This window comes from Poromitra crassiceps, assembly GCF_964638095.1.
Source record: "Poromitra crassiceps genome assembly, chromosome: 20".
In the NCBI taxonomy this organism is placed as follows: Eukaryota; Metazoa; Chordata; class Actinopteri; order Beryciformes; family Melamphaidae; genus Poromitra; species Poromitra crassiceps.
In genome coordinates this window covers 26,432,094-26,442,340 of record NC_139637.1, presented here as the reverse complement: position 1 = coordinate 26,442,340, position 10,247 = coordinate 26,432,094, and the positions used below count along the sequence as shown (strand labels likewise).

Below are 10,247 nucleotides of genomic sequence, written 5' to 3'. Positions count from 1 at the left end.
CATCTAACTCTGAATTAACTAATAATTTAGCCAATTGTATGTAACATACCAAATAAAAGCAAACGGCAATGTCTAAGAATGCAACGCCATGTAACTGACTCGTTAAGTCTCGCTTTCCAGGGAATTACGTTAACGTCTGCAGGTCTTATAAGTGGCTCGCGCTGCGCTCGGAGGAGAGAAAACCATCTGAAGCTTTCTTTGTTGGAGTCCAGGTATGTTTTACAAGAAAGTGCTCGTCATTGTCGACGATAACGTTATCTGACCTGGCTAACAGTGGATACTCGCTTACTTGCTGTGTACCGAGCTCAAAGTAGTAGGCTACGTTCTTTGTTTTACCCCCTTCACTGTCCGCTCCAAAAAAAACTCTCTTCTTCTGACGTTCTTTTGTATTTCACGCTGTGACCAGCGGAAGTGTTAACACGACCCGGAAGAATTTGGCCCACCCCCGCGTCTGAACATAAGGTGAATATAATGCTAGTTTAATGAATAATAATAATGCATCACATTTTATTTGTTATATAGCGTCATAGAACTGAGTGTTACCTTGCAGGATAGAGCTGAGTGTTGAGGGTTACCTTGCGTTCCAGTGGGGGCTGGCCCTCCACCATGTGGTACCAGGCCAGTAGCTTGTGCCAGGCCGGGGCTGGGAGCAGCACAAAGTCCTGGTTCTCCACCAGACGCTCCTTCAGGTGGAACGACTCCAGATCTGCCCAGACACAGGAGACACAGTCAGCTCGTCAGCCATTAAGCCATTGATACCTGATGCAGCATTTGCGTGTATATCCCTCATTTGTGTGTCTATCGCTTTAAGACCGCGAACCGCGTATGACGCGGTTCGCGGTCTTAAAGGGATACACACACAAATGCTGCATCAGGTATCAATGGGTTAAGCTGTCGTCACAGGATAAACCAGGTAGAGAAGAGAAAGGTCAGCAGTCAGTAGGTTTGGGGGGAAATCGATACACCATAGTATCGCGATACTTTGCCTGACGATATTGTATCGATATTTGGACGCCAAGTATCGATATATAGGAAAAAAAAGGCCATTTGCAGGCCATGCCAGGCCACCGGGCATCTGCCTGAAGCGCCCGATGGTGCAGTCCACGCCTGCAGTGGCGTATTGAGTCCAGAGAAGCTTAATAATGTAGCCTACGTGTGGGGCAAAAACAAAACAAACCAAAAAAACACTGCATGTTTTACTTACGGTGAGGTCAAGGAAAAGGTAGGAAAAGGAGTTAGGAGTGACAATATATCGAAATATCGCAATACTAGCATATCGCAATATCGCAATACTATCATATCGTGACTCAAGTATCCTTTTAGTATCGTATCGTGGGCATCTGGTGAGTCAGTTTAAACAATTTGAACTTTGAGGGCAGCGCACGGTGGCAAATTCGAGAGTTGCGCGAAGTGTAGCACTGCCACATTATGTTGGGAGGCACCATTCTGTGTGCGAAAAACGTTTCGGATTTTGAGCGAATCCTCTGTGAATTTTACCCCGATACTTTTGACTTGCACACATGCTCCTAATGACATTCGACAGTTGGTACAGATCTATGTTGTTATCATGTTTGATTTGCTCTGGCAGATGGGTCCGGCCCTCCTCCCGTTCAGAAAGATTTCCACGCGACCTGAAAACGGTCGGGCCAATCACAAGCGTTGATGTCATTTGGGGGCGTGTTTGAGACAGATACTGACAGAGCTGTAAACAACAACGAAGGCTCATGCCAAATGTTCCGTTGCTCTGATTGGTTGCGGGTCTATCCAATAGGGCTGTGAATCTTCACTGGCCTTCACTAGTGTCCTCTAGAGAGAGAGTGGCGTCAGCGGAGGACCAAAATGTGAGACTCATTAGCCAATGAACAGCAAGGAATGGGTCTCGCGCTACTTTTGCATGCTAAAATAAAGCTGATAATGTACAATTTGATTCATTTCAAGGGATGAAAAACCCTTTCAAAGCACAACACTGTCTATTTTGATGCAACTCGACAGTGCTGCTTTTTTTTACTGAAGAGTTCCACTTTCTACTTCCTGGAAAAAAACTGGTCCATTGGAGTGAATGGAGATGTCAGAACTCTTCAATTATACGGCTCTGGCCTTCACGATTCGATTACGATTCAGAGGGCTACGATTCGATGATAAAACGATTATCGATGCATCTCGATGCATCTTCAATCGATGCGTCCCTTATTTTCCCCATTTATTTTTTCTCACTTTCTTTTTTCTCACTGTGTGGCTACTTTTAAAATAAAAGTGCATTTGGAATTGCATTGTATTATGATCCATAATTAAAATAAACAAATGCATGTACTTCCATTATATTTTATTCGATTATTACAAAAAATAATAATAGTACGGTAATAATAAATCGATTTTTGACATTTGTGAATCGATGCAGAATCGTGCACGTCCGCATCGCGATGCATCTTATAATCGATTATTTTTGACACCCCTACTATCCAATTGCGTCCAGAGTGACTGGCCTTTTGGTCTACGCTCGTTGGAAATCTAAATTGAACCTGAGTTTACAGACTCATTCGCATTTGCAAATGCGAACAAATGATCTATCTCTCTGTCTCTCTCTCTTTATGTCTCTCGCTCTCCATCTCTCTCTCTTTCTACCCAAGCCCCCCTCCCCCCCCACCCCCTTCACATTTAAGTGGATTTGTTTAAGTAGTCAGATTACAAACTGTAACTCAGGTTAGGTTGAGGTTAGAGACTGACCCTGGAACAGCTCTGTGTTGTCGATCTGTCCGGGGAAAGATGATGAGTTCTGGTCTCCCGTCTCCACAAACTCCTTCCACTGCTCATACCAGCGTCGCTCCAGCACATACCTGCAACACACACACACACACACACACACAGCCATTTAACACTTATTTTAACACAAAAAAACATCGCTGAATACAGCTTTAATCTCAGAATTCAGACTTTTTTCTCTCAAAATTCTGATAACTCAGAATTCTGAATGAAATTTCAGAATCTTTCTGACTTTCTTTTTCCAGAATTCTGACAATAAGAACTCTAACTCTATTTTCAGAATTCTGACGTTATTGTGCGTCCTGTCCTGGTGGCTCAGCTGGTAGCATGCATACCACGAAGGCTCGGTCCTTCGCACGGCCGACCCGGGTTCGAATCCGACCTGTGGTCCTTTGCCGCATGTCATCCCCTCTTTCTCACCCCACCTTTCCTGTCTGCCTACTATTTTTTAGAGCTGAAACCAGGCCTCAACCTCCGGGTCTGAAAAATGCTAAATACGCGGAAGTGCCAAAACTGCAGTTCCTCGAATGGCCAGTTGAGGCTGGCTCAAAAAGCTAGTCAATCCCCATTCACCCCAATGTCAAAATTGTGAACTTTACAGCAGAAATAAACATGTTTACAGCCTGGTTAAAACAACGGGCTTGGTCTCGTTAGCTAACTGTACGGGGGGGAATTTTTATATAACTCGCCCGTTTCAATTTCATTAAGGGTTAAAGCTATGCATAATTAAGGCCGTGGCCGCTTTGAGTGACAGGTGATTAACCGCTAGGTGGCTAGCTGCTAGCTGTCTGCTAGTGCTAGGCATCACCTTCTCCCCAGCTCCACACTTTCATACTAATATGGTCACCTCTGGCTCCAGGACACCAGGTGGCGACAGTCAAAATGTCTCACTCAAAACAAGACACCAGGTGGTGAAAAACAAATTTAAAGCTCTAAAAAACAAATGACAAGAAAAACATGGGATAGAAATTTAAATCACAATTTCAATGTTCTGTTCATTTTTTAGTGGCCATCTTTCAGCTAGCTCTATGTGTTAGCTGTGTTAGCTAAGCTAGCTCTATGTGTTAGCTGTGTTAGCTAAGCTAGCTCTATGTGTTAGCTTTTCCCACACTAGCTTCTCTTCAGTCCCACTCTCTGGCCTACTTCTATTTTGGATCCAGGCTGGAGCTCATTATTATTTGATGACTTTCACAGAGAATCACTTCCCTTCACCTTTCAGACACGCACGCGCGCACACACACACACACACACACACACACACACACACACACACAGACACACACAACACACACACACACACACACACACAGACAGACACACACACACACACAGAAGCAGACAGGCACACAGCACCTTCAAAACAAATACAACCAACAGCTATTTCACTAGGATATCTGTGTGTGTGTGTGTGTGTGTGTGTCTATCTCTCTGTCTGTCTGTCTGTCTATCTATCTGTGTGTGTGTGTGTGTGTGTGTGTGTGTGTGTGTGTGTGTGTGTGTGTGTGTGTCTGTCTATCACTCTGTGTCCATCTGTGGGTGTGTGTCTGACTGTCTCTCTGTCTGTCTATCACTGTGTGTGTGTGTGTGTGTGTGTGTGTGTGTGTGTGTCTATCTCTGTGTGTGTCTATCTCTCTATGTGTGTGTGTCTGTCTGTCTATCTCTGTCTGTCTGTCTGTCTGTCTGTCTGTCTGTCTGTCTGTCTCTCTCTCTCTCTCTCTCTCTCTCTCTCTCTCTCTCTCTCTCTCTCTCTCTCTCTCTCTCTCTCTCTCTCTCTCTCTCTCTCTCTCTCTCTCTCTCTCTCTCTCTCTCTCTCTCTCTGGCTTGTCTATCTGTGTGTCTCAGGTTTCCTGTATGGGTGGATTGGGGCTCTGTGACGTCACTCTGAGACAGCAAACAGGAAATGCAGCGAGCTCAACAACATGCTGATGTAAACACACGGGCAGCTTTCAGCCGGCTGCCGGCTAGTTAGCTAGTTAGCTAGTTAGCTAGTTAGCTAGTTAGCGTTCTGTTCATTCAACCATTTCTGACCGTCAGCCTTCTTCACTGTCACTTTAAACCCTGGAGCCTGGAGGAGGCGGGCTGCTGCGACAGTGATGATTGACAGCAGCAGAGCGGAGCAGAGCCCCCTCCTTTCTGTTTGTGTAACGTCACTCACATCATCGCAGTCACACACATGGACCAATGAGACGACGCGCTGCTAACGTTAATGTTGACTGGATAGCCCTCATTTCTTTGTTTTTTATAAACTGATGGAAATCGGCAAAAAAAAGAAAATCCGATTCATAAAAGAAATAATCGATGAATCAGATTATCCAGATTAATCGCTTATCAAAATAATTGTTAGTTGGAGCCCTAAAATAGAGGGTTACATCTGGGATTAATTCATTTGAACATGAAGGTAACTTGATGTGTTCCTACCACTTGTCTGATGAACTTTCTGCAGTGTGTGTGCAGCTGTGTGTAGCTGTGGCTACAGGCTAGCCGAACACTTGTTCGTTTATTTAAAGTGCCAGCAGTAGTAGTCCATAGTTTCAGATGCTGTCCGTGTGTGTGTGTGTGTGTGTGTGTGTGTGTGTGTGTGTGTGTGTGTGTGTGTGTGTGTGTGTGGCTTTCACTTTCAAGTGAAACTCAGAAGGCCAGTTAGAGTCAGCTGTTCTATATCCTTATAAAGCATGGCACAGGAGGAAGTGTGTTGTTCGTGTGGAGTCTTGAAATAATGTTTATTCCTCAGGTGGGCAAAGTAACCTGAACGTAATCAGAATATGTCTGTTTGGGTCTGATGAGGTAACTATGAAGCCTAATGGAATACTTTATAACATATCTAAAGCTGGGGATACACGACCACACAACTTTGAAAATCAGATTAAGATTATGAACAGATTATCTGGTAATCTGTTCATATCTGCTGGTATCTGCTGATTTTCTTATGACGACTGAAAAACTGGGGATCACACTGAATGACTTGTTGTCACCAGTCACAAATGAACTAGTCTTGCTGGCCAGCCTCCCCTCCCTTCCGTGAGTCGTCTGGCCGCACGGAAACAGACAACTGGGATAAGCCCTCCCCTGCTCGACAGCTGCTCTCCCATTGGAGCGACTGTTTCAGTCACTGCCGGATGTCTGCCCCCGGCTTATTACAAGCTCTGTCATTGGCTCCGACCATGTCAATCAGAGCGGCTTCCGCTCCCTCCTCCCTGTGTGTCGCTGTAAATAGTCCCCTGCCGCCTCAGTGAAAACAACAACGCTAACTAGCTAGCAAGCCAATGGCAGAAACCTACACGCTAGCTCGTTGCTACACGCTGAAAATGGCAAGTTGGATTGTTGGAAAATATTTCCCAAGGGCACTGCCGCCAAGCGCCGCGCATCACAATCCCACTATGGAGACCTGCGCTGCCAGACTCCTCTCACGGTAGAGAGGGGAGGCTGGCCAGAGAGACTACAAATGCTGTTGTTGTTGCCCCAACCTCTGCATGGAATAAGGGACCAAACAGTAGTTTTAGGCTGCCTAGTTTTTGGGCCATTCTATTTTTCAAACTAAAAAAAGGAAAAACAAATCATGATTTAATTTTCAGTTGAAAATCAATCCAAGTATATAATGTCTGTTTTCCTGGTGAGAAACAGACACAACATTTACAACAAGGACTTGACTTTCCTTTTCTCCTTTGTGAAACAGAAAATAAAATAACAAAATAAAATAGAAATTGCCTATTTTGGGATTGCAAGCTGAATATATATAGAGCTGTGCAACTTTCAGCACCAGCAGGGCCTGGAAAGTGGAACGGAGACAGAGAAGCAGAGAGAGAGGAAAATAGAAGGTCCAAAATACACCCAAAAGACATTGATGTCGAGCTGTGGAAGGACAGACGTGGCAGCCTGGACCACAAGCTGTGGAAGGACAGGGCAGCCTGGACCACAAGCTGTGGAAGGACAGGGCAGCCTGGACCACAAGCTGTGGAAGGACAGGGCAGCCTGGACCACAAGCTGTGGAAGGACCTGGCAGCCTGGACCACAAGCTGTGGAAGGACAGACGTGGCAGCCTGGACCACAAGCTGTGGAAGGACCTGGCAGCCTGGACCACAAGCTGTGGAAGGACAGACGTGGCAGCCTGGACCACAAGCTGTGGAAGGACAGACGTGGCAGCCTGGACCACAAGCTGTGGAAGAACAGACGTGGCAGCCTGGACCACAAGCTGTGGAAGGACAGGGCAGCCTGGACCACAAGCTGTGGAAGGACCTGGCAGCCTGGACCACAAGCTGTGGAAGGACAGGGCAGCCTGGACCACAAGCTGTGGAAGGACAGGGCAGCCTGTGATGTGAATCAAATACCTGTTGCTACATAATGAGGATAATCTATGAAGTGTGAGCTTAGAACTAATTTTGTTATGTCATGTCATGTCATGTCATGTCTTGTCATGTCATGTCATGTTTTGTCATGTCATGTCATGTCATGTCATGTTTTGTCATGTCATGTCATGTCATGTTTTGTCATGTCATGTCATGTCATGTCATGTCATGTTTTGTCATGTCATGTCATGTCATGTTTTGTCATGTCATGTCATGTCATGTCATGTCATGTTTTGTCATGTCATGTCATGTCATGTTTTGTCATGTCATGTCATGTCATGTTTTGTCATGTCATGTCATGTCATGTCATGTTTTGTCATGTCATGTCATGTCATGTCATGTCCTGTCATGTCATGTTATGTTATGTTATGTCAGGGGTGTCCAAACACTTTTTTGAATGGGGGCCAGATTACATCATGTGAAAATACCTGGGGGGCAGCTGCTTCTCACATCGTATGGGTTTAGAGAAAACAGCCCCCAGCCATGCCGTTTTATACAAATTTATTACCAAATGCTTTGGGATTCAACTTGATCAATCTTGGTCAGAAGAAATCTTGTATATTCAATGGAAACAGCACCAGTGTGACCTGTCACGTGCAATGCTACCTTCAAGCATGAGGACGTCTGAAACAAGTTATTTTTCATCCACATATATTAAAATGAGTTACCTAATTAATCAAGTATCTAGTTAGGTAGCTAGGTGATAGGAGCTCACTTGAGTTCCAGACAGACCCATAGTATATTTGGAGAGACAAGCCGTGGGACACTTCAAATCGCTCTGCAGGCCGCAATTGGCCCCCGCGCCGGACTTTGGACATGCCTGTGTTATGTTGTAAAACCGGAGCACGCGCAGGGACATGTAGGCTACTGTAATTATAGACGGTTTTATAATTGAGTCCTGACAGTCCTGTGACAGTCCTACTGTACTAGAAAACACTGCAACAGGAAGTGAGCTGGGATTCAATTATACAATGTTTATACCGTTTATACCGTTAATGTAAACTTTATATCAAGTTCAAACCGTCAATAAAACCCGCCTTTCAGTATATTATCTGGCACATAAAAGTTCTGACATTTCACCTCAAATCACTGCTCATACCTGTCATGCAAAACTCAACAGTGTACACCTGTGCTGCTGTGCTCACACTGGTCAGTCTACACCTGTGCTGCTGTGCTCACACTGGTCAGTCACAACACAGTCTTTACTTCTACTAGTCTGTATCCCCACCAAACGCACCACCTTGATAGAAACACATGCTCCATGGTCTGTAGTAGGGTTGTCAAAAGTATCGATAGTATCGAAACGTATCAATACTGAAAAATTGAAACGGATACAATACTCATTTGAAACAGGTATCGATAAGTATCAATACTAAAAAATGTAAACGGATACAATACTCATTTGCAACAGTTTCAATACCATCAGTGCGTAAAATAATCACTGATTTTGCCTCCCTATCATTGGTGGGTATCTGTTGCTTCAACAAGCTAAACGTGTTCTGATGGCTAGATCAGGGCTAATCTGCTGTCTAAATTCAAAGTTTGATCAGGCCTAGATTATGGAGACGTGTGCGACTGTCCGTCCGTCTGTCTAACTTTATTTTTATTATGCCTCTCGATGTGTCGCGCCATCCCCCCCTTCACGTGGTATCGAAAATGCTATCGAGTATCGATATTTTCCTGGGTATCGGTATCGAAGTAGAAATTCTAGTATTGTGACATCCCTAGTGTGTAGTGCTGCAACAGATTGCATTTGATCCGTACGGTTCAGCACGCACGTGAACCGCAGATTCATGCTAATTAATGAAGTTTACCCATCAGCGTAAATAGAGTTTCTGTTCCTACATGTCGATGCAGACTGCAGAGTCGCACTGAAAAGTTACAGACAAGAAGACTGTGACGTGGAACTGAAAAGTTACAGACAAGAAGACTGTGACGTGGAACTGAAAAGTTACAGACAAGAAGACTGTGACGTGGAACTGAAAAGTTACAGACAAGAAGACTGTGACGTGGAACTGAAAAGATACAGACAAGAAGACTGCGACGTGGAACTGAAAAGTTACAGACAAGAAGACTGTGACGTGGAACTGAAAAGATACAGACAAGAAGACTGCGACGTGGAACTGAAAAGTTACAGACAAGAAGACTGTGACGTGGAACTGAAAAGTTACAGACAAGAAGACTGTGACGTGGAACTGAAAAGTTACAGACAAGAAGACTGTGACGTGGAACTGAAAAGATACAGACAAGAAGACTGTGACGTGGAACTGAAAAGTTACAGACAAGAAGACTGTGACGTGGAACTGAAAAGTTACAGACAAGAAGACTGTGACGTGGAACTGAAAAGTTACAGACAAGAAGACTGTGACGTGGAACTGAAAAGTTACAGACAAGAAGACTGTGACGTGGAACTGAAAAGTTACAGACAAGAAGACTGTGACGTGGAACTGAAAAGTTACAGACAAGAAGACTGTGACGTGGAACTGAAAAGTTACAGACAAGAAGACTGTGACGTGGAACTGAAAAGTTACAGACAAGAAGACTGCGACGTGGAACTGAAAAGATACAGACAAGAAGACTGTGACGTGGAACTGAAAAGTTACAGACAAGAAGACTGTGACGTGGAACTGAAAAGTTACAGACAAGAAGACTGTGACGTGGAACTGAAAAGTTACAGACAAGAAGACTGTGACGTGGAACTGAAAAGTTACAGACAAGAAGACTGTGACGTGGAACTGAAAAGTTACAGACAAGAAGACTGCGACGTGGAACTGAAAAGTTACAGACAAGAAGACTGTGACGTGGAACTGAAAAGTTACAGACAAGAAGACTGTGACGTGGAACTGAAAAGTTACAGACAAGAAGACTGTGACGTGGAACTGAAAAGTTACAGACAAGAAGACTGTGACGTGGAACTGAAAAGTTACAGACAAGAAGACTGTGACGTGGAACTGAAAAGTTACAGACAAGAAGACTGCGACGTGGAACTGAAAAGTTACAGACAAGAAGACTGTGACGTGGAACTGAAAAGTTACAGACAAGAAGACTGTGACGTGGAACTGAAAAGTTACAGACAAGAAGACTGTGACGTGGAACTGAAAAGTTACAGACAAGAAGACTGTGACGTGGAACTGAAAAGATACA

General features: G+C 44.5%; 1 protein-coding gene and 1 long non-coding RNA gene across 2 annotated transcripts in view; both read right to left on the bottom strand.

Moving 5' to 3' along the window:
• The window catches only part of LOC310795041, a 664,395-nt gene that overhangs the window by 73,755 nt on the left and 580,393 nt on the right, over window positions 1-10,247 (bottom strand). The window lies entirely within an intron of this gene.
• The window catches only part of usp11 (ubiquitin specific peptidase 11), a gene marked incomplete at its 5' end in the record, with an annotated part of 65,526 nt that overhangs the window by 49,894 nt on the left and 5,385 nt on the right, over window positions 1-10,247 (bottom strand). The window contains 2 exons of the mRNA XM_083657138.1: window positions 576-706; window positions 2,725-2,834. Of these exons, the coding sequence (XP_083513264.1) occupies window positions 576-706; window positions 2,725-2,834 (241 nt within the window). The remainder of the gene's footprint in view (window positions 1-575; window positions 707-2,724; window positions 2,835-10,247) is intronic.